General features: G+C 33.6%; 1 protein-coding gene across 1 annotated transcript; it reads right to left on the bottom strand.

The window, feature by feature from the left end:
• Positions 1-245: 245 nt before the first annotated feature.
• LOC111051865 (acylglycerol kinase, mitochondrial) lies at positions 246-26,014 on the bottom strand. Its single transcript, XM_039439470.1, has 8 exons — positions 25,718-26,014; positions 16,677-16,796; positions 13,951-14,125; positions 5,676-5,931; positions 4,451-4,714; positions 3,471-3,614; positions 2,039-2,172; positions 246-1,234 (listed from the first exon to the last, which is right to left on the bottom strand). Exons 1-8 carry the CDS (start codon positions 25,825-25,827, stop codon positions 1,034-1,036), a joined length of 1,404 nt encoding a protein of 467 aa, XP_039295404.1. The 5' UTR covers positions 25,828-26,014; the 3' UTR covers positions 246-1,033.

The following is a 26,014-nucleotide window of genomic DNA, read 5'->3' as shown; positions in this document are numbered from 1 at the left end:
ACCGGTTTGATTAATTAGTTGTTTACACCAGTAGTTAGATCAATTAGTTGTTAGAATATCCCTGTACTTTGTCAGGCAACTAGCAGTAGCCTAACAACTGGGATCAATAGATTTGACGATTTACTGCAAGTTTTCCAAAATTCAGCAAACACGTTATTGGAACAAAACAGAATTGTTCTATATCTTTAGAGCATGGTACAACAGAAAATGTGTGTTGTAAAAATCAATAATAAAATAGAAACAAATCAAAAATTTAACAACAATAGTTATTATTACACAACAATAAACAATAATTAGAATGCAACAAAGACAGTCATAATGACTCATTTTTAAATTTACTATGTAATTAGAATTACTGCCATTAATAGTGAATATTTTCAAAGTCCACTGAATATGCATTACTTCTCCCATAGATAAAATTTCTTTCACATCGTCAATACTCCCCCATAACTTGAGAAAACTGATTGTGTTATCAATTTCACTTCATTTAGTTCTTTATTTACAAACGATAGACCAGAAGAAAAATACTAAATAAAGTGGAGTTGAAAAACCAGTGTTCTCAATAAGGGTGTTCTATAGTGTTCTCAATAAGTGTTCTATAGTAAACCATATTGAGTATTCTACAGTAAATAAATGGGTTGGAGATAGGATGAAGTTGTAAAACTTATGACATTCATAAGAACTCACTATGACATGATTGTACTGTAAATCAATTGGTTTCAATATTTTCCAATGCATTAAAGTGGAATTGGAAAAAATCAGTGTTCTCAAGTATGGAAAAGTTCCACCATACCAAAAACTATTCTACAATAATTCTCCTAATAAGTTGGAGATAGGATGAAGTTATAGAACTCATCATCTCCACAAACTTGACATCACAAGTCATTATATTCCAGAGCCTACTCCATCAGCAACCCAGTTCATCTTCAATGATTGCACAGAATTGAAACTTTGAACTCACTACTAGATAATTTAGATCGTGAAACAACGAAACGTTTTTACCTACACTTCACAACCGATCAAGTCCACTTTTTCACTTCTGGAAAAAAGAGTTCGAACTTCTGGCCGCAGAAAGGTAACTGGAAGTGAACGATTTGGTTTTCGGTTTGAGATTTTGCGCTGATTTTGCGTCGGTTTCGTTCTCCGGACACAGAACGTCCAATGCATTGTAGAGCAGGACTATGGAGATAGGGTTGAACTCGTAGTCCTCGCTGTCAATAGACAACCAACGTTCCTGAAAAATTGAGACAGTTTTTGAAATCTATTAATACAATGAATTGGCAAAATTTTACAGACGACGACGTAGCGTATTTCACTGAACATCTCATCTCTAATACTCGTACAATAATCATGGAGAAGTTTCTGTTTAAGAGCAGTTAGCATTTCATTGTCACATACAGAGTGTTTCACCTGACTGGTAACCGCGTGGTTTCAACAAGCCACAATCTTTTTAACGCTAATTAGAACCTTCTAACTTAATTTTTATATATAACGTGCTCATGCTCTCACACATTATACAAAAACGTTATACTTGGGAAGACATCAAGAGAAATCTAGCCATCACAAGAGTAATGTTACGTAATGCAATGCTCATCTTTATGTTACAAATTGAATAACTTCGGAAACATCTGGAAATATGTGTTCATTCTTAAGGACGCTATCAAAGTAATGATGTTCTTGTGAATGAAGTATATTTCCAGAAATAGTACATAGTCTGGTTTAGTAAGTCTGAATTTTTCGGTTGAGAACTTCTCGGTAGTGAAGATTCTCAAGTCTTGACTCCGTCTAATGAAGAATAATTATTATTCGCAATGAATTTTCATTTTTTACAATTTCAAATTGATAGACCGACCAAATTGGATACCCGGTTCCTGGGATACTAATTAAATATGATGGACCATTATTATTAGTTGTGTATTAATTCTATAGGTTTAATGCTCCCTTAAATTAAATAACTGATACCGGGCATAACTGTGCTAGGTGTTGGTCAAGTGTATATTATTGGTATTCAAGATTAGAAATTATTAATATGACCAACCATGTCATAAGTTGAGGGCCAGAGTTGAATATTTTGAGCGTGTATCATCGACTGACTCGGTCTGGTACTATACTCTCCTCTCACTCGCTTCCAGCCCTCGTTCAAGAAAGCCCACCATGTCATTGAGTCGGGACCTGCAAGAAATTTATTTATCAAATACATTTGAAATAGAACTACTAATTGTAATTGGAACTAAAATTAAAATCAATTCCATAGAACTGTCAACTGTCAACTGTCAAATAGGCTGAAATAACCATTTTCGAAATAATGATAGAATTTTCAAATGATTGATTCAAAATATGAAGAATTGAAATTGAAACTGAATCATATTTTATAACTGACAACTGACTAATACACAAACATTAAGTATTGTTTATTATTTTAATAAACATAGGACCGGTTTCCGAGCTCGGGATTTAGCTGCTAAGTTCTAGACTTTAAACAGCTGGAGTCAGAAAATTAGCTTTCCGAAACGGGGCGTAGTCACAGTCTACGTTTAAATTAAAACTCGAAAAACTAGAGAATTGAACACAAAATAAAATAAAGAGAAAGTAGTGTAAAGTTTCAGCTATTTTGAATTATTTAGGAATGTTTCATTCCGTCAAGGAAAAATGTTTCTAATTATAGAAATGAGAAAATAAATATTATCATAAAAACTACGACTACGCCCAAAGACTACGTTTCGGAAAGCCAATTTTCTGACTCCAGCTGTTTGAAGTCTAGAACTTGGAAATTGGAAATCGGAAATTGAAATTTCAAAGAATTATAATTTCATTTATTGTTACAAGTAATATATCTAGAAAATAAAAAAATAGCAAAGAACATTCTTAATAGATCAATGTACGTGTAATTAGGTTCCATATCGTCAATCGTTATAATTTGATTGAATGAATTATCTTTACTTTAGATCATCTCCTTTTCTAATCACAAAAAATATATGCATTGAAAATACAACAGGTTTGCAAAGACCATGATTGAGCTTCGAATAAGGTAGGTATAATATTTGAGCTCTATAAATTACTAATAATGATACATTTCATTTTCCATCAGATATAAAATACAAAAGCAAGATAAAAGATGATAAATTATTAGGTCATTAAGAAATCTACAATAGAATTGAACTGCAGTGTCAATGTTAATTTGATGAGATAGATGATTTATCCATTGTTAAAGCGAATAATGATGACTCAAAAATTAAAAATTATTCAGAAAATTTCGTGTAATCAGAAAATTTAGAAATACCACATCAATAAATTAGTGTATCATCTTAAAAAATTAAGTAATTTATAAGGGTGAGATATGTTAACTTGGATTATTCCTCGTTTCATAAACTTTTCACTAATTCATTATCAGTTTTTCAATCATATTAATCTTGAAATGTAATACTGATCTACATTTTCATTATTGATTAGAAAATAGTTTGTTGATTTACCAATATAGATACTTGTAGCATTGGTGCTTGCATCCACATTTGACGTTTTGATGGAGAAATCGACTGTATTGAACTTAATTTCAGTAAACGATCCACACTGATTATTGGTAATCAAGCTGTAGTCAATGATTTTTTCACCAGTTCCTGCAACAATAAATAATTTTAAACTACTATTTTACAAAATTAAGTAGGTAAATGAGAAAGTATGATGAGTTATCAATTTCTCCAATTTTTCTACAGGTCAAATTGTTAAAGGAGATGAATGAGTTCTATATTATAGTCTATTAAAATTTGCCCTCCTATATTAATTTTATTCTTATTGTTTTATATATTCTTTCATTTTTCTTTTGCAAAACAAATGACAGCTACTGAAGTCATAATATTGGGTCAATGCAAATAATGCTTCAGTCAAAACAAAGCTTAGTGACCCGCTTCGTGCAGCTTGGCACTAAATGTGTCGGTTTTATTAGTATTCTCAACTATAAATCGGCAATTGAGTCGATAAGAAAATTAATGATGGCATCCAACGTCTTTTTGAGAAAACTAACTTACTGCTTGGATTTATCTATTTATGGAATCAATATAATAGAAAAGAAAATACATACTGATTCCATAAGTTTTCTTGTTACTAATTTTGATAAATTGTCCAAATGAAGGTATGTGACTGAAGGTATGTGAGTATTGCAAATTTTTCAAATATTTTACTTTACAAAAACCGTATACTCTGTAAATTTGGTTAATTTTGTAAATTCAATGGCGGAAGATGCTACTACTTCAAGTGTTATCTTTACCTGGTTTGTTAATATTCATTCATTCATTTAATAATTCAAGATACACAATTAATTAATTAAAATTGTCTTCATTGGTTGTATAATTAGCTTGTTTACAAGCGGGACTTTCAATTTGAAGATGTGAATTGATATGTGAAGATTTGAGTTGAAGACTTTTAACCAATATATTCGATTAATTGAAAAACTCACGTCTCGACGAGAAGGTCGGTATGAATGTATGCCACCATCTTTTGGTGGGTTCAATGTTTCGGCGCCGTAGATCATCGCGGTACACGTGACAACGGGAGCAGCCATCACAGGGAGCTGTGTAGACCAGAGTGCCGTTATAGGACTCAGTGGGCGCATTGAACACATAGGCCGCATAGTCGCGCAACGATCCAAAGTACCAGTACTTGTCTCGCTTGCTGTTGGCATCTCTAAATATTCCCCACTCTATGCCACTCAGACAGTAGACTCAATGTGTGATACGATAAAAGCCCAATCAAATAGTTTTTCCACTGTAAATTATTACAGTAATTTTTTGTTAATACTTACAGTATCAGCATAGAACTACAAAACTAAATATAATTTATTTGTGCTTTTAAAAAACCCCTGCGGTTTAAAAACGCTCATGAATCAATGTTTAATCACGGTTAAATTTAATACACATACGTGCTGACGAACCTTAATATGGTGATTATTTTTCAAAACAAATAACATACATCATTATTTCACATAATAGTTTGTTCATTTACTGAAAATTTGACAAGTGAAAGGAACATAACCTACTTCTTGTTCTCGTATAAGAATAAGAAATTCGGAGAAGGAAAAGTTTTGGAATATGCATGTTGGTCCTCCCACAATCATTATAATGAATTGTGAATCAATATGAATACAGTGTAAATTGGTTATTGCGGCCTCGGCCATAGCGTCAAAACGGATATAACGTAATTTATTCATAGGTCCCGCCAAACTATAGTTAATTTACATTGTGAAAACCTCAGATTTATCGTCAGTGGTTTATAAGACCTCTTATAACATCAAGAAAATTGGGCTGAGGACTGAGAGGACAGTTCAGAAGAAAACTACATACTTCTTTGTGCAGTAGGACTTCCTATGATCGTGCTTATAAGTTGTGAATTGTCATTTCCATTTTCGTACTTGGACATTAGGGCCTATGTTTGTTTGTTTTAATTTTTAGACTTGAGTTTTTAAATAAGATTCAGTCATAGATGTATAATACTGTATATGTTAAAGTATGTATCTTCTGAATTACCTTTATTTAAAGTGTGTTTTCCATATAAAAGCTATGTTTTATATTTTTCCTTAGTTTAAAACTAGATTGAAACACTAGTTTCTATTAATTGAGATTAATTTTAAAAGTTCTATTCTTGAGAAAATAACAAATGCACATACAGTTTGAAGAAGGCTCCTTATAAGGCCACTATAATGGCGAATGTTTCAACATTAGTGATGCTTACCTCAATCTTCATAGTGTTGACACTCCGCATCTGGCCCCTGACAACGGTCATCGCCGCTTTGGCCAGGTCGTGCACCGACAATTGCTGTGTTCTGGGACTCCGGTACCACGCATGCGCAAAGCTGTTGGTGCGCCCTAACGGCAGCACACCGACCGGGATATTGAGCCGGGTCTGCTCCGTCTCACACCGGCGCATTAGACCGGTCACAACCTCAAAATCAAATCAAATTATTTTCTCAAAGAAAAAGACAAAAAAGCACATTGGAAAGTAAGCTTTTAAATACAATCAATCAATATTTATTTATTGGCATGAGTACTTAGACAATTACATGATCGTCAGGTACAAGCAATATTACAAAATAATAATAATAATACACAGTTATTAAATTAACATTCATTGAAAAACTTGAAAGAAAACAATAATTATAAATAATATGTATGATGGACATAACACTTCACACATATAGGGCCGGTTACCGAGCTCGGAATTTAGCTAAGTTCCAAATTTTAAACAGCTGAAATCAGAAAAATGGCTTTCCGAAACGGGGCGTAATCGTAGTCGAAGTCACGTTTAAATTGAGGTTCGAAAAACTAGAGAATTGAACACAAAATGAAATAAGAGAAAATAGTGTAAAGTTTCAGCTATTTTGAATTATTTAGGAATGTTTCATATCGTCGAGGAAAAACGTTTCAAGACATAGAAATGAGAAAATAATGATTTATTCTGCTGCAACTATTTACAGCGACTACGCGTTCTGGAAAGCCAACTTTCTGACCTCAGCTATTCAAAGTCTAGAGCTTACCTAAATCCCGAGCTCGAAAACCGGCCCTTAATGATTTGAAGTGAAACCTTGTATAGATTGGCACCACACTGAGTGCCAACCTCTGCAAGAATATTCGGTTTCGGATGCCCATGGCAACGTTCAGAATGGGAAATCAAATCAAATTGGTTTTTATTATCCATGATAACAGGGTACAAAAATTCAAATCATACAACAACGCTACATCTTCTGCAACCAAATAATCATAAATAAAACTTATTGAACATGAATAATTAATTATAATAACTAAATCTAACTGCTATAATATCGTAGTTACAGAAAGTACAACATTATTTTTTTAATAAACTTCATGAAAACTCTCCACAAAGGCAAAGCCTGAGTGTGGAAGAGGGTCTTGACGATGATTGGTTAGCGTTGGATTGTCCCAGTACCTGCATCTATCAGATTCTTGGGTAAACCAGATATTGATATCGGAAAAGATTTAAAGTTCTAAGAATTTAACGTATAAAAGATGTAAAGATTTAGAGTTAAACTTGGATCATCATTACACGACATTTGCTTAATCTATACAATGAATGAATTATCTCTTAGCTATATTCGTTCTCCCAATCTCCTTTAACCAGTCATTAACAATTTTTTTATAAATACGCTGGATTTACCTTCGGTATTACGTAGATTTTCAGGCAGATTTCTATACAGAGTGTGTGCTCTACAATAAGTATTTGTAGTGGAATAAGTTTTGACTAGCCTTGGAACTTGGATTCCTATTGCTTCTGACGAACGAGTTCGATAGCTGTGCTCAATTTTCTTGAACATATCTTTATGATTTTTGTCCATGTATAACAATATATTTCTTACATAAATTTGACTTATACTTAAAAACATTAGATTTTTAAAAAATCAATCAGTAGGAGTGCGTAAACGTTTTCTTAATGCTGTTTTAATAATATATTTCTGTGTAACTTCCAAGGGTTGTAGTAATGTTTTATAGGCTCCCCATAAGATAAAATTCCCACTTCGATAAGTATCCTCTTATATGGTATCGATGGTTTAAACCAGTCTTTCATGTAGTTATGTTAATTCAAGCTGTAGTCTTGCTGTTGAACCAAATAAACCCAGTTGCACAAAAGTCTGTTAACTTCTAATTCCGATTAAATGCCACGAGAATCAATCAGAAAAGCCATCTTTTCAAAAAAATCCTTCTATAATTGCTTCTCATAAAATTCAATCATGATTAGAATTCAACAGACTTTTGTGCAACCGGGCCAAAGTGTTTTTAAAGAATTAGTTTCAGGAGTTCCTCAGAGTCGCTAACAGATAGCGCTAAAAAATGAAAACTGAATAGGTAGGTGTGATGTTTTGAGAATTATTATTTATTGATGTTATATTATAAAGAGAATTATTATTTTATATTATGAAAATATTATTGTGTATAAGTAAGTTGGTAGCATTGCAGCACCAATGTTGAAGCCAGCTGTTTACTACTTTGAAATGATTCACTCTGTTATGTTCGTGTCTACAAGATGTAGTCAGGAGAATAAATGAATTACGAGAATTCAATGGAACTTATTTATTTATTGTATTCACCAGACCAGTACACCACAAATGGCGACGAGGTAAATGTGAAAAGTGATTACGTGATGGAACTGTGATATTCGTGATATTAATATGTGATTGGAACTTCGAACTTTCGGTTATCGGTTTGCAACGTACAAGTAACAGCATAAGACGACATGCCTGATTCGGTGACTCCTGCACCTATCGTTATGGGAACGATAGGAAATATCAGTGAATTTCGACTACAGGACAATTTCAAGCAGTGGTGCGATAGACTCGATCAATTCTTTATGGCCAATGATGTACCAGATTCTAAAAAAGTTGCTATTTTTCTTACCATGGTTGGGGCTGAAGCATACGCATTACTGTGTGACTTGTCTACACCTGCGAAGCCAGCGTCGAAATCCCTTGAAGACTTGCAAAAATTAATGCTAAATTATCTACAACCCAAACCTTTACCTATCACGGAACGGTACAAATTCAAGGAAAGAAAACAACTCTGCAACGAGGGAATTGCTTCATTCATTGCAAATTTGAGAAAACTTTCAAAAAATTGCGACTTTGGGGACAAGCTGGATGAACACCTTCGTGATCAAATAGTATGGGGCTTAAGGGAAGACCATATAAAAAAAAGACTATTGGGCGAGGCAGACCTAACCTTTCAACGGGCTGTGGAATTATCCTTGGCATTGGAAACGGCGACTCACGATGCGGTGGAGTTAAGCGGTAATACGAGGATGAACTACAACAAATCAAGGACACAGGAGAGACGGTTCAATCCAGGGCAATCTAATTCCAGTTTTCAAAAGGCGAATTCCAACTTCCAGAAGACGAATTCCAGCTTCCAAAAGACGAATTCAGGTGGGAATTTCAACCGATCTAGCCAAGCTGATTACAATAAAAGCACAGGACAAAAGGTAGTATGTTTTTGCTGTGGTAAGTCCAACCATATTTCACCTCAATGCAAACACAAAAATAAGAAATGCGATAATTGTGGTCGTTTTGGGCACTTGAAGGTTATGTGCCAGCAAAACAAAATTTCTGAGCCTAATTTCAAAAATAGGAAATCTGCTAGAAAACAAGAGCTATTGAATCAAATTAATGATGATGAATTACAATTATTAGGTGATCAGTTAGCGCATTCATCGATTTTTTTCAATGAAACTAGTTCAAATGATTCTATCAATTCAAATGTTAGGCCTAATTTCAATAATTACATCAAACCGTTGAGTACAATTCTCACTGTTGAAGGTGAAGATATTTCATTTGAAATTGATACGGGCACTAGTATTTCAGCTATATCTCTTGATGATTATAAACTAAATTTCGCAAACTTGAAAATATTTGACAGTTCTATTTCACTTAGGAGTTATACTGGTGATCCTATTAAACCTATTGGTATGATTAAAACTAAAGTTGTTCATGGTTCAATTTCGAAAATGCTTGATTTGTATGTCATTCCAAACGGAGGCCCTCCGTTGATTGGCAGACAATGGATGTCAGAATTAAATTTTAAAATTGATCAGAATGATAATGAATGTGTTGTAAATACTATTGAATTAACAAGTTTTGATGGTAATGCAATGAGTAAGAATAAGAATAAGTAAGAATATTCTAATGAGTAGATATCCTAATGTATTTTCTGACAAGCTAGGATTGTACAATAAAACTAAATTCAAGTTGTATTTAAAAGATGATGTATCTCCCAATTTTTCAAGCCTAGACAAGTACCTATTAGTTTGAAAGAAAAAATAGAAGTAGAACTATCCAGGCTAGTTGATTCTAATATTTTAGAACCAGTTGAGAGTAGCGATTGGGGAACACCCATCGTTCCAGTTTTGAAATCTGATGGTAAAATAAGAGTATGTGGCGATTATTCAGTTACGATTAATCAGCATTTGAAAGTTGATAGGTATCCTATTCCACGAATTGATGACTTATTTTTAGCACTTAAGGGAGGCGAAAAATATTCGAAAATTGACTTATCTCAAGCATATCAACAGGTTGAATTGGAAGAAGATTCAAAAAATATTGTAACAATATCAACTCATAAGGGTTTGTTCAGATACAATCGTATACAGTCTACCGTATGAGGTTGCATCTGCTCCCGGATTATTTCAAAAAGAGATGGAAAAATTAATTCTAGGTATTGATGGAGTTGTATGCTTTCTAGACGATATTTTTGTAACAGGGTGTAATGATGACGAACATTTTTCACGGCTTGATAAAGTAATTTCTAGACTTAATGATGCCGGTCTAACGGTGAAACAAGAAAAATGTGTATTCTTTCAGAATAGTGTTAGTTTTTTAGGCTATACTATTGACAAAACTGGTTTGCATCCTTCTGTTAACAAGGTTGAAGCTATTAAAAATGCACCTGTACCGAAATCAGTAACTCAATTGAAATCATTTCTTGGTATGGTAAATTACTATTCAAAATTTATTCACAATATTACTACTGTACTTAACCCTTTGTACAAGTTACTTAAGAATAATGTAAAATGGATTTGGGGAGAAGAGCAAGAGATTGCATTCAATAAAATCAAAGATTTGATGTGTTCAGCTAAAGTTTTAGCTCACTTTGATCCAGATTTAGACATTAAATTAACTTGTGATGCATCTCCTTATGGAGTAGGCTGTATTTTATCTCATGTAATGCATAATGGACAAGAAAAGCCTTTGGGCTATGCTTCACGAACGCTATCTAAAGCAGAATCCGGTTATAGTCAAGTAGATAAGGAAGCTCTAGCTATTCAAAGTTAGTAGACAGAAGGTTGATCACTCATCTATAGTATTTTAGTTGAAATGCAATTGGAGTGGGGGAACTGCAGTCGTGACGTAGGCTGTAGTACAGAGTAGGCAGAATATCGCATTCTTGAGAATCATACGGTGACGTATAGTCAAATTATATAACACAAACATTTTCTGACATGCAAGATTTCTGTTTCTGCTTTACAATAATTATCAAAACATTTGAATAATACAAGTATTTTGCCATATAAAAGCAAAAACCCCACCTCCTAACCTTTCCTTTCAAATCCTTAAGGTTTCTTCATCTTCTAGGTCGTGTTTATATTTTGTAGTTTGGCTATACATCAGCTTGTGAATTTCGGGGATGAGATATTTTGATTCTCGTAGAACATGTGCTCGATACCAGCATGTGTTCAGTGCATTTATATGAATGAAATTCTTCGGATTTATTGGGATCGGTTTATCGGATTATTGCAATGCATTGGTTTATCAAGATTTTTTATGGGTTAATCTGAAATTATAATAGTATAACGTTGTCTACTAACGCTTTTCCAGCTTATTAACTTTTTCGTGTCACGTTTTTAGATTCTTGAAAAACTTTCAACTTAACTTTATTCATACAAGTTGAATGAACTTGAAGTATTTATTCAACATCATTAGAATCAGTGATTCAATCGCTATAAGTATGGAGAATTTTTAAGTTCTAGGTCAATCTTGAGGGGATTAAACGACGATGTATTTGAAGATACAGTGAATAAACTGTATGCTCAGTGTGGTTACTCTATCACTTTTTTACTACACGTGACGTCACGCTGGCGTTTCCCCCACCACTTCGAATCTTTCACCTGTGAGTGATCAACCTTCTGTCTACTAACGTTGCTAGCTATTATCTTTGGTATTAAAAAATTTCACCAATTTTTGTACTGTCGTAAATTCATTCTTGCTACAGATTGCAAGCCATTGATTTCTATTTTCGGCAGTAAGAAAGGTCTACCTGTTATGGCAGCTAGTAGATTACAGCGCTGGTGTTTATTTTTGTCATCTTATGATTATGAAATTCAATTCATTAATGGAATTAAAAACTGTGTAGCCGATGCATTGTCTAGATTACCTCTCAAGGTCAATGAGAAAACCTGTTCTGATGATTTTACATATTTGAATATAATAGAAGATACAGTATCTATATTCAATGAAATTGATGTAAGTAAACAAACGCAAAAAGATCCAATTCTATGTCGAGTGTATAATTTAATTTTGAACGGATGGATTAATATACCTAATGTTGAATTTATTAAACCGTACATTGCTAGGAAAGATGAGCTGTATATTGATAAAAATTGTATTATGTGGGGACATAGAGTTATTGTACCCCAAAAGCTTCGAAACTATGTTTTACATGAATTACATAGTAGTCATCTAGGTATTGTAAAAATGAAAGCTATTGCAAGATCTTATGTATGGTGGCCTAAATTAGATCATGATATAGAAGAAATCTGTAAAAGTTGTCAATTATGTTTGAGTGTAAAAAATAATCCTCCAAAGGCAGTTTTACATAATTGGGACTGGCCTACTGGCCCAGGACATCGTATTCATGCCGATTTTTTAGGACCTTTTGCTAATAAAATGTATTTAATAATTACTGATGCTTATTCTAAGTGACCAGAAGTAAATGAAATGAAAAATATTACTACTGAATTGACTATTCAAATTTTTAGAGATTACTTTGCTCGATGGGGTATTTGTTATAAATTAGTAACAGACAATGGTTCGACCTTCACTTCAAATGAGTTTGAATTGTTTATGAAAAATAATGGTATTGTTCATATGAAAATTCCTCCTTATCACCCTGCAACCAATGGTGCAGCGGAAAATTCTGTAAAAACTTTTAAAACAAGTATTGAAATTTTGTTGAAATCAGGTTTACCAACTAAAGAGTCTATTAGTCGTTATTTATTGTATTATAGAAATGCACCTCATTGTACAACTGGTAGAACTCCTGCTGAATTGCATATTGGCCGAAAATTACGTATGCGTTTAGATAGAATTAGACCTAATAGTTCTATTGATGTCGATAAAAAACTTGAAAGTCAAAGAAAATTTTCTAGAGGAAAACGTAATGTAAAATTTTCAAAGGGGGAAAATGTCATGATTAAAGATTACAGATCAGGTAAATTCATTAAAGGAAAGGTTTTGAATGAAATTAGTCCAGTTACTTATAAAGTTGAAACTGATAGTGGGTTTATTCGGAAAAAACATCTTGATCAACTTCTACCTTTGATGGAAAGTAATTCAATTGAAAATCGTTCATCTGTATTTGTACCTGAATTGTCAAATGAAAAAGATAATATTTGTATTATTCCAAAGACTAGTATTTCTACAGAGTCAATGACATCTGTACCACCAGCAAGTGACTTGGTATCAGATACTAATGTAGTTTCTAACAATGATGTTTCTATTGTGAACCCTGATGTAGACATTCCTAATTTGAGACGTTCTTGCCGTACTGTTAAACCTAGGGCTATTCTTGACTTGTAATAATTATGAAATTTGATGTGTACTTTTGAATGAGAATATATTGATTATGTACTTACCGGATTTGACCTTACGATTATGACTTACCGATTATGACTAATTTTAAGAGGGGAAAGATGTGATGTATTGAGAATTATTATTTTATTGATGTTATATTATAAAGAGAATTATTATTTTATATTATGAAAATATTATTGTGTATAAGTAAGTTGGTAGCATTGCAGCACCAATGTTGAAGCCAGCTGTTTACTACTTTGAAATGATTCACTCTGTTCTGTTCGTGTCTACAAGATGTAGTCAGGAGAATAAATGAATTACGAGAATTCAATGGAACTTATTTATTTATTGTATTCACCAGACCAGTACACCACAGTAGGCTACTTTTCTAGTTGATTCATTGACAATAAAAAAACAAATTAATTTATTTTTTGCATGAATAGAGTACCGTACAGTTAAAAATTCAAAATAACGATAACTAAATTACAGATTTTTGGAAACTGCCATTTTTTTCTTATATTAATTTTAATTGATAGGACAAATGTTCCAGAGCTTTAAAAATAAACTTTCCATACAATATTTATGAATGTTTCAAAGTAAGATATAAATACCTCAGACAGGGTACCATCTCCTCCCGCCACAACAATGGCGTCGGTTTTTGCAAAATCGACCGAGTCTACCAGCGACCGAGCTTGGCCGGCCGACTCTGTGACCAGCAGGTCTATCGAAACCCCCGACAAATGCAGCAGGGGAGCGCAGTATTTCTCGAAATCCGTTTTTGCTTTCCTGCAAATAAAGGTAACATGATACACTATAATATATCAGTAATTTAACATTAATTCTATATTCAATTCAAATGAAATTTATGTTTTCTAAATTGGATATATTAACACTAATTGAAAAGTGATATCACAGATATTATTCAATTAAAAAAAAGTGAAATGATGAGTGAAACGATTGAAATTGAATAAATTAATTAATAATGAAGTCCAAGTGATCACCACAGTTAATTAGTGGGAAAAAGTCTGTTTGAAGTGCTTATGTGTCATCAAACCTAAGTTATTAGCTGTGAATAACTAATACTATTATACTATCAAAATTGTGGAGAGAAACAGTTTTGGGTTTATCCTGTTGATTCTCTCCCAATCATTTATTTAATAGTGTGATTGTGTAAATGGAATGAATAAATAAAATATAGGTGCAGGGAATTTCAACGAAGTTGGGAGCAGTGGTGTCTGAATTGAGGTCAAGGTTGAACATTCGATATGGGGGAGAATGATGTGGATTTTGCAATCCTTATGAGCCTCACTACACTGTCAAATATTTTATCAACGATCTTCCATTAATGTTATTCAAGTGGCCGTAGTCTTGGAGTGGATTAAACGCTGGCTTTATAATTTTGTGATATTTTATAAAACTTTCCAAATCCTTTTCAAAAGTTCGTAAAACCCGTTTTAAAAAATATTTTATAGAGTGATAGGCCCATAAGATTTTCAAAGCCTAAATCATTTGTACAGGTAATCATAATGGGCTACCACAATTCAATGTGATATAACATGCCATTATAGAGAAAGTATGAACTCATGTCAAGAACTTAGTGAGTTAGTGAGTTATAAATAAAAATAAAAATTCAAGTAAAAGACTTGATTGTCTTAATATTGGGATCATAGCCGGAACATGTGAGTAAACAATTTTAAAAAAGGAAACTTAGATTTTTATTTATATTCAAGAGTAGCCCTAACGAAAAAAGACTTACTTGAGTTACTATGATGAGTTGATTGCTGAAGGAGTCATTTAGTACCAAGAATTTTTATCAATTATTCTATGAATAAATAGAAAAATTAAGCAGCTTATACTAGAACTGTTTATTAATCGCCAAAACAAAAATTATTTAAAGATGAATGAGAGCTCAAAATGTTACCTTTTATTGGCAACGGGATTGAGGATAACTGTCACATGCCTGGGTTTCACTCCATCCGGAATCCATTCATCTCCAAGCTTGGAAGCCTCTTCACAGTAGTGTCGCATAGCATCATTGGTTCTAAGTAAAGAGAAAAGGATCACAACATTTAAAAATAACAGTTATTATAGGCCTAAATATAAAGATAGGTAACTTAAGTAGCATATCATCAAGTTTACAAAAAAATAAATCCTAAAAAAAACTTCAATACAAGGTTAAAGCAATTGCACTTGCTCATTAATCCAAATCTAACTACATTTTGTGTGTTATGTTTTTAATTTATTCACACGATCTATCCAGAAAACCCTGGACTTGATCACAACATTGAAGAGTTGTAACTTAATGTTTACAGTAAATACCGGAGACCCAATATTCTAAAAAAAGAAAAATAGAAATATCATAAAACATTTTCTTTAAAAAATGCAGTTCAATTTGCCTGTATAATTTTTTAGGTTGAATTATATTTGAATGTAAGTTGCATGATAATAACTTATTTTCGATGTCAATTAATCTAGGCCTACCGTGTCATAAGTAGGCCTAATTGAATTCATTTGTATGATATAGGCTACCGGTACTTAAGATTTTACGTTTATATAAAACCAAGCAACAACTTCATACCTAAATAAGGCAGCATGAGCATAGTCTGAACTCAATAATATTGTTTCAACTTTTGATAAAAGGATGTGATTTCTTTTCATATCACTTGTATTAACCCTAGACAGACAACAGGGGTTACGCGTAACCCCACCCCAGACCATTGCGGTATATTTTCTGTTGTTACCTTGGCTGCAGTAAACTTGTAGATCTGGGATTTTTTGTATTCTCTAAGTAGTACATTATTATACTTCCTGCACATTTGATTTTGAAGCTGTAAGTCGGTCAAAAGTGGGTGGGAAAAATCCCGTGGGGTTATGCGTAGCCCCTGTTGTCTTCAGTGTATAGTTGATTCATTTGAGCTTCGCTTGGAAATTTTGCCTATTTGCAAATATTATTGTTGTAGAGGATTCAAATTATAAATTCATAGTTAGAAATATGCTCAAATTTAATGATAATATTAGTAAAGAGAGTTTAAAAATATCATTTAAGCACATTATTCATTTATATTCACAATAAGATTCTTCAGCAAGCTCTACACATTCTAAACCTGTGTTTGCCTTATTATCTTCATTTATATAGTATTATTATAATTTCTATTATGGTTATATCATAATTTTGATTATTTTCTATCATTTCACCCATTTTACTTTAGTTTCTGCATGTTTTCTATCAATTATTATTGATGCATGTAATACAAAAATTAAGCAGCTTATACTAGGACTGTTTATTAATCGCCAAAACAAAAATTATTTAAAGATGAATGAGAGCTCAAAATGTTACCTTTTATTGGCAACGGGATTGAGGATAACTGTCACATGCCTGGGTTTCACTCCATCCGGAATCCATTCATCTCCAAGCTTGGAAGCCTCTTCACAGTAGTGTCGCATAGCATCATTGGTTCTAAGTAAAGAGAAAAGGATCACAACATTTAAAAGTAACAGTTATTATAGGCCTAATAAAAAGATAGGTAACTTAAGTAGCATATCATCGAGTTCACATAAAAATAAATCCTAAAAAAGAACTTCAATACAAGGTTAAAGCAATTGCACTTACTCATTAATCCAAATAGAAACTACATTTTGTGTGTTATGTTTTTAATTTATTCACACGATCTATCCAGGAACCCCCCCCCCTGGGCTGCACTTTAGTATATGGGCCGCGGAATATAGCATTGAGAGCTACATAGATCGACAGAGGAGATCAAGACGAGATCAACCATGTATAACATTGTTGTCGATTTCCAAGGATTAGCTGAAAAAACATGGCGGAAAGTTCAAAATTTTTATATAAATTTTTATTTTTAATAATTTTTTATGGCTACAATATATTTAAAACTAGTGCTATCTTATGTAAAATTTGACGAGGAATCCAATGAATTTCAGGTTCGTAACTTCAGTAGTTTTTGAGATATTGCAAAAAAATGTGTGAAAAAGTGCAAATTTTTGGTTTAAAAGAGGTGAACCTGTTTGCATGGTGATTGATAGGTATTTTTTAAAAACTATTGGATTTAGTAGAATGATGAATTCTAAAGAAAAAATGTCCAGTCACTTGATTACCTAAACTCAAAATTGTTCGAGATATTTGGGCAAATAAAAATATTGCAACTCCGTTTTTTGCTACCTAGGTCTTAAAACTAGAACTTAGGTTAGAAAAAGCTTAGATTGGGGAAAAGCTTAGGTTAGGAGGAGCTTGGATCAGGAAAATATTAGGTTAGGGGAATCTTAGTTTAGGAAAAGCTTTGATTAGGGGAAGCTTAGGTTAGGAGAAGCTAGGGTCAGGAAAAGCTTAGGTTAGGGAAATCTTAGTTCAGGAAAAGCTTATATTAGGAAAAAAAAAGCTTAGGTTGGGAAAAGCTTAGATTAGGAAAAGCTCAGGTTGGGAAAAAGCTAAAGTTTGGAAAAGCTTAGGTTAGGGGAAGCTGGGTCTGAGAAAAGCTTAGGTCAGGGAAAGATGGGTTAGGAAAACTTACATTAGAAAGAGCTCAACTTAGGAAAAGCTTAGGTTAGGAAAAGCTTAGATTAGGAAAAGCTAAGGTTAGGGAAAGCATAGGTTAGGGAAGAGCTAAGGTTAGGAAAAGCTTAGGTTAGGGGAAGCTGGGTCTGGGAAAAGCTTGGGTTAGGAAAAGTTTGGATTAGAAAAAGCTTGAGTTAGGAGAAGCTTAGGTTAGGAGGGGAAGCTGGATCTAAGAAAAGCTTAGGTTGAGGAAAGCTTGGGTTAGGAAAACGTAGATAAGGAAAAGCTTAGGTTAGGAAAAAGTTGAGGTTGGGAAAAAGCTTGGGTTAGGAGAAGCTTGGGTTAGGTAAAGCTTAGGTTAGGTGAAGCTGGGTTTGGGAAAAGCTTAGGTTGGGGAAAGCTTGGGTTAGGAAAAGCTCAGATTAGAAGTTTAGGTTAGGAAAAGCTTAGGTTAGAGAAGGCTGGGTCTGGAATAAACTTAGGTTAGGAAGAGATTAGGTTAGGTAAAGCTTAGATTAGTAAAAGCTTAGGTTGTGATTCCATTGAGCGAAAATCGAGATAACGCCGGGTGAGGCCGGCACGTGCGGCTTATCTGTCGCTTGGCTCTCAATCAGCTGTTCGTTTCGTCTCAATCAGCTCAATCAGCACGGGTTTCGTTGCCAGGGCGACCGCTGATGCTAAATCAAGAGCATCTGGTCAGTTAGCTGTCAGTCTTTCGTGCCGCCAAACTTTGAATTGGGAAGTACGCGTTTGCTGGCTGTTTGTCTTTCTTTCATACTGCGTTTCAATACTTTTAATCAAGTCGAATTTCAATCCGGAAATTTCTTTACTAGTTTGTCTTTTCTCTCTGGCCTTCTGAGATGTTATTAGTATTATCATCTGGGATCAAAACTGGGATGTGCCCGGTATCTCCTGTGATTCAACTAATTGAATCCTTCCCTGTTACACCCCCTCTGCCAAATTATCCCGTATCCTGCAGTCCTGAGCCTATTGGAACAATACCTACTGCGATGAATCCAATAGATCCTCCTTTGCCAGTGAGCTCAGCTGATACATTGATAAAGAAAACCCATTCAAGTGTTCTGGATTGTTCTATCCTGACAAATTGTAATCGGGATACTGCATTGTCGATCAATGAGTACGAAGCAGATATCAGTAGTTTTTTAGTCTAGATTCCCCACCCTCACCCACTATGGGCAATGCGAAAGTGACACAGAATAATAATATTGTTAACTTAGCTCACTCTTCTACTCCCATTGTGGGTGTTAATCCGAAATTTACCGCACCTAAACAAAACAACTTTAATACATTTCAGAACGGAAAAATTGCAATCATGCATCAAAATGTCCAGCATTTGCCATCACGGTTAGATCTGTTGAAAATTAATTTGGAAGAGATAAGACCGGATATTCTAGCTATGTCTGAACATAAGATGTCAGAAGGGGAATCTGCATTGTTGAATATACCCAATTATAAGATTATCTCTAAATATTGTAGATGTAATAAGGTGGGGGGTGGAGTCATGATTCTTGTGAATAAAGAAAGAGATTTAAAAAGTAAAAGTGTAAATCTACCAGCAATAAACTTAATCGCTAAGGAAAAAGAGTTTGAGTGCTGTGTTTCAGAATTTTCTATTGATAATGATTTCTCCTTTGTTTTGGCATGCTTGTATAGGACGCCACAGCACTGCTTTTTAAATCCGTTCTTAGATAAGTTGGAAATTTTACTAGAAATATTATGCAGGAAGTTTAAAAATGTTGTATTGGTAGGTGATTTAAATATCAATGTTTTGGAAAAAAATACTACTTATCATAAGTTGAATAACGTGCTGAAAATGTTCAATATGACCTAAGATTGATTTTGCCACAAGAATTACTGAAACCTCTGAAACTGCAATAGACAATTGTATAACAAATATCGATGATAATAATGTAAAGGTGTCTGGTATTATTACTCACATTTCTGATCATGACGCTCAGCTATTTGAAATTAGGAATATCAACAGACCAAAAAATAAAAAATTAAGAAAACTTAGCCGTAAGTTTGATGATTGCAATTTGAAAATTCTTATAAGAGATTTACAGGAACGTAATTGGATAGAGGTTTACCAATCGGTAGTGAATGAGAAATATGATACTTTTATTTCTATTTTTAAATACTTTTTTGATATTAATTTCCCAAAACGCTTCAGAGATGTGAAATGTCATAAAGGAGTGTCATGCAATGATGTTGTAGACAGAAGAGATGAACTGGTCAAACTTGAGACAGAATATAGAATTACTAAGAGCGAGGATATTAAACTTCAAATTATTAATAAGAAAAATGCTCTGAGACACCTTATTAACGTAAATAAACAGAGATTTTTCGATAAAAAAATCACAGAAGCCAGTAATAAAAGTAAAGTAACTTGGAGTATGATTAATGCTGAGGTTGGCAAAAACACAACTAATTTTTCTAATATTAGTAGTATTCTGAATGAAGGAGATCTTGTAACCGACCCCTACAACATATGTAATGTTTTCAATAACTTTTTTACAAGGGCAGTTGAAACCCTTGTAGTACCAAATATTCCAAACAGCTCTAGTCTGTTAAGTACACTCAATATACAAAATAATAATCATTTCTCCTCAAGATTCAGATTCATACAGATTTCATCACATGAATTAGCAAAAATTATAATGACTTTTGAAAGTAAATTCTCTTCTGGACCTGATGACATTCCAATGGCGATAATTGAAAAAAGTTCTACCCACAATTATTAAGCCGTTGACTCATGTAATTAACTCTTCACTGATATCGGGCTATTTCCCAAAGTCTTTAAAAATAGCCAGAGTCATACCGATATTTAAGAAGGGGAATGCCAAAAGTCCTGAGTGCTTTAGACCAGTTTCTGTCTTATCAGTATTTTCAAAAATATTGGAAAGGGTGGTGTATGACCAGTGAGCAGCATGGGTTTCGATCTAACAGATCGACTATCTCAGCAGGAGTAGATTTTGTTTGGTCGATTATAGATGCGGTGGATAGGGGTGATAAGGTAATGGGTACTTTTCTGGATTTGACACGTGCATTTGACAGTGTCGATCATGATGCTTTATTAGAGTCACTCAAGGGCATGGGAGTGCTGGGAAAGAGCTGTCCTGGTTCTCATCCTACTTGAAGGGAAGACAACAATATGTGGAATTGGAGAGGATTGATGTAACCTCTTCAATTAACTATAAAATGAAGTATCGCTCTGAGCTCAAGAGTCTCCATTACGGCGTCCCGCAAGGTTCAATTTTAGGCCCTTTACTGTTTCTATGTTACATTAGGGGTTACCTGAGGTGATCCGAGGACAGGCATCTGTTTGTCTTTATGCGGACGATGCCAACATTATTTTTACGGGTAAGACAGTACAGGATGTGGAGAAATCATCAGCCCAGGGTCTAACAGCAATCAATAAATTTCTGAACAGCCGAAATCTCCTCCTAAATCCCAATAAGTCAGTTGTAGTCCCTTTCTCAACTAGGCAGTGCAGAAGTGTTTCAAGTCCAAACATTATATTAGATGATAACATTTTAGAGCATTCATCTAGCACAAAATTCCTAGGTTTGGTTATTGATGAACATTTGTCTTGGAACAAGCATGTCAATCATGTGCTGAAGAAAATATCACCAGGCCTGTTTGCTCTTAGGCGTATGACCAATGTGTGTGGGCTGAATGCTCTGAAAGCAATTTACTACGCATTGGTTCATTCCAATATAGCTTACGGCCTGAGTATCTATGGCTGCACATCGAAAAAAAACTTGGACAAAATATTAGTTCAGCAGAAAAGAGCGCTGAGAATTATCATGAACATAAAAAGGAGGGACTCGGTGAAACAAATTTTGACGTGACAACGTCTTATAAATTGGTTTGCCGGGTGACACTTCAAGAAACTGCGTTACGTTCCCACGTTATGCGCTCACAATGAGAGCGAGTGAGAGCGTTCGTTTCGGTTCATGGTCGTCTGGAAAGAGCACGAATAGGAGCAGTGGCGAGCAACGCAACAGCAGCCCGAAGACATTCACCTGGAGAGAGAGTGAAACGGAGCAATCTCCTGCGACTGCGCCACTACTTAGTGAATAGGTTATGTGAATAAGTATAAGTGAATAGGTATAAGTGTAAGTATAATAGGTATAAGTGAATAGGTTATGTTGTAGTAGTTTTCAATCACAAAAGTAGTATAAATCGTTTCTCAGCCAATAATAATTTGTTTAACTTGAAAAAATGAGCGCGACTTGCTATGTAAAAAATTGAATCGAGCACAGTTAGCCCGCCTAAGAGCGAGAGAGACAGAGTGATTTTGTTGAGGATGTGTGAAGGTAAAAATAAAATTTTGTTAATATGAAATTCAGTGCGAGATTCTTTGTATAAATTAATGTTTTAAATATAATTCTTTGTATAAATAAATGTTTTAAATTGTTACTATTATTTCATCCTTCTTCCTACTATAGGAATGAATATTCACATTAAAATTATTTTACCATTCAAAGTCGTCACGTAAAACTTTCGCCCGTATACCAACTTTACAGGCAACTATGCAATTTTTTTTTTCAGCTAGGCATATTGACAGTCTATGGGCAATATGTTTTTGATGTAATAATGTACTTTAAAAAATTCACTGATTTAGAAAAGAGAAGTAGTATTTCACATAGATATAATACTAGATCCGGAAGAATAGTACAGAGACATAATTTTGAATTTTTCAAAATAAAGACGGCTTTCATGGGAGAGAAATATTTTAACATGCTGCCCCGAAATTTAAAATCCATAGAGGAGTTGACAATCTTTAGAGCCAAGCTGAAGAAATATCTGATAGGATTGTCCTTATATTCATTTGAAGAATTTTTACATATTTGATTGTGATAAATTTGTTATTGACTGTTTTGTGTGTTTTGTTATTTTATTATGTTGAATAAAATATGATTGATTGATAGGTTGGAAAAAAGCTTAGGTTAGGAAAAGCTTAGATTAGGAAAAATCTAAGGTTAGGAAAAGCTAAGATTGGGAAAAGCTTAGGTTAGGGGAAGCTACTTTTGAGAAAAGCTTAGGTTAGGGGAAGCTTAGGTTATGAAAAGCTTAGATTAGGAAAAATCTGAAGTTAGGAATAGCTTAGGTTAGGGAAAAAGGTAAGATTGGGAAGAGCTTAGGTTAGGGAAAGCTTGGGTTAGGAAAAGCTTACATTGGGAAAAAGCGTAGGTTAGGAAAAGCTTGATTTGATTCAATTATTTTTACAATCTTTTAAAGCTTCTGAATTGCATTGGAAGCTGAATAAAATGTGATCCTCAATATCGGTCTGCACTATGCCTATACAAACATATTGAACTCTTCTAAAGCTAAAATACTACATTTTCTTATATTTTTTCATAATATCTCAATAATCTATAAAATTTTCCAACCTCAAATCTATTTTAATGAATTCCCTGCAAAAATCCCAATGAGATTTAGCTAATTTAGTAGTCACTAAAAGTAGTGAAAAAACAAATTAAATTTGAGAATTAAAGAGTATTGAGTGTGCAATTTTTTTATTTTCCCAAATATCTCTAACAATTTTGAGTTTAGGCTATCAAGTGACTGGACATTTTTTCTTTAGAATTCATCATTCTACTAAATCCAATAGTTTTTAAAAAATACCTATCAATCATCATGAAAACAAGTTAACCTTTTTTAAAGAAAAAAATTTGCATTTTTCTGCACATTTTTTGCAATATCTCAAAAACTACTGAAGTAACGAACCTGAAATTAGTTTCATTGGATTCCTTGTCAAATTTTACATAAGATTGCACTAGTTTTAAATATATTTTAACCATAAAAAAATTATTAAAAATAAAAATTGATAAGAAAATTTTGAACTTTCCGCCATGTTTTTTCAGCTAATCCTTGGAAATCGACAACAATGTTATACATGGTTGATCTCGTCTTGATCTCCTCTATTGATCTATATAGGTCTCAATGCTAGATTCCGCGGCCCATAAACTAAAGTGCCCCCTATATTTGAATGTAAGTTGCATGATAATAACTTATTTTCGATGTCAATTAATCTAGGCCTAACGTATCATATGTAGGCCTAATTGAATTCACTTGCATGATATACCGGTACTAAAGATTTCACGTTTATATAAAACCAAACAGCAAATTCATACCTAGATAAGGCAGCATTAACATAGTCTGAACTCAATAATATTGTCTCAACTTGATAAAAGGGAGTGATTTCTTTTCCTATCACTTGTTTGAAAGTTTTTACTTTCCTTGCCCTACTACCATAGGTAAGGAAAGTATTGCTTTCCAAAAAAAATTAAGGTACCCCAATTTCAAGTTTTCTATACGTTTCAAGGTCCCCTGAGTCCAAAAACATGATTTTTGGGTGTTGGTCTGTGTGTGTGTGTGTGTGTGTGTATGTGTGTATATGTGTATTTGTGTATGTCTGTGAACACGATAACTCCATTCCTAATTAACCGATTGACTTGAAATTTTAAACTTAAGGTCCTTATACCATGAGGACCCGACAATAAGAAATTCAATAATATTCAATTCAAGATGGCGGAAAAAATGGCGGATAATTACTAAAAAACCATGTTTTTCACGATTTTCTCAAAAACGGCTCTAACGATTTTCTTTAAATTTATACCATGGATAGCTATTTATGAGCCCTATCAACTGACATAAGTCTCATTTCTGGGAAAATTGCAGGAACTGCGTAATATTCTCGAGAAAAATGGCGGATAATTACTAAAAAACCATGTTTTTCACGGTTTTCTCGAAAACGGCTCTAACGATTTTCTTCAAATTTATACCATGGATAGCTATTTATAAGCCCTATCAACTGACATGAGTCTCATTTCTGGGAAAATTGCAGGAGCTCCGTAATATTTTTGAGAAAAATGGCGGATAATCCCTAAAAAACCATGTTTTTCACGGTTTTCTCGAAAACGGCTCCAACGATTTTCTTCAAATTTATACCATGAATAGCTATTTATAAGCCCTATCAACTGACATGAGTCTCATTTCTGGGAAAATTGCAGGAGCTGCGTAATATTCTCGAGAAAAATGGCGGATAATTACTAAAAAACCATGTTTTTCACGGTTTTCTCGAAAACGGCTCTAACGATTTTCTTCAAATTTATACCATGGATAGCTATTTATAAGCCCTATCAACTGACATGAGTCTCATTTCTGGGAAAATTGCAGGAGCTCCGTAATATTTTTGAGAAAAATGGCGGATAATCCCTAAAAAACCATGTTTTTCACGGTTTTCTCGAAAACGGCTCCAACGATTTTCTTCAAATTTATACCATGAATAGCTATTTATAAGCCCTATCAACTGACATGAGTCTCATTTCTGGGAAAATTGCAGGAGTTCCGTAATATTTTTGAGAAAAATGGCGGATAATCACTAAAAAACCATGTTTTTCACGGTTTTCTCGAAAACGGCTGTAACGATTTTCTTCAAATTTATTAAATGGATAGCTTTTTATCAGCTCTATCAACTGGCATGATTCTCCTCTCTGGGAAACTAATGGGGGGTCCACCCCATCCTTGAGAAATGGACTTAGTAACCTCCTTCTCGTGCATGAGGTAAGTAGGTAGCGCAGTTCATAAAAATAACACATAGTCGAGATATTTCATCTGTAGAACAGCTGTTTTGACGACTTTAAAAAAATTACGACTAAAAAAATAATCGAATTTCACAATTTACACTAAGGAAAAAGTACTCTGAAAACAATAATTATATATACTCATATACAGAAGTTTGATCGTAGTTTCAAATATGAGCAAGGAAAGTTGTGTGAGTGTACAACACCAGATTTTTTAAAAAGGGAACAAAATGGAAAAATGCGTAAAAAACTTACTCAATTTTTTCTTTTCCATAATTTAAACCATATACAATAGCACCACTAAAGAAAATGGTCTTCTTCCAATTATTTCTAAGAGTGGTAAGTACTGATTTGACTTTGGCCATTACACTTTCAATAAGTTTACACCACGATAAATCACAACTAATTCACTAGGTTGAAAAATAAAATTTGATAATGGGAAATATAGATTGATTTATAAAATAAGAGTTACTAAATCCCTACATTACAGCGTTCTTTCGATTTCAGATGAAAGCAAATTGGAACTCACATAACCTCAAAGTTCAAACTTGA

This window comes from Nilaparvata lugens, chromosome 12 (assembly GCF_014356525.2).
Source record: "Nilaparvata lugens isolate BPH chromosome 12, ASM1435652v1, whole genome shotgun sequence".
NCBI classification, from domain to species: domain Eukaryota; kingdom Metazoa; phylum Arthropoda; class Insecta; order Hemiptera; family Delphacidae; genus Nilaparvata; species Nilaparvata lugens.
Note: the sequence above shows the minus strand (reverse complement) of the source record. Positions and strands in the feature narration are given on the sequence as shown.

Excerpts from the sequence above, each read along its gene's own strand:
- LOC111051865 (XM_039439470.1), bottom strand. The coding sequence starts at position 25,827 with ATGGCCAAAGTCAAATCAGTACTTACCACTCTTAGAAATAATTGGAAG. Across the intron at positions 16,797-25,717 it reads TATGGAAAAGAAAAAATTGA|AACCAATGATGCTATGCGAC; the intron begins GTAAGTTTTTTA and ends CTCTTTACTTAG. Across the intron at positions 1,235-2,038 it reads GGCCCTCAACTTATGACATG|GAACGTTGGTTGTCTATTGA; the intron begins GTTGGTCATATT and ends TCAATTTTTCAG.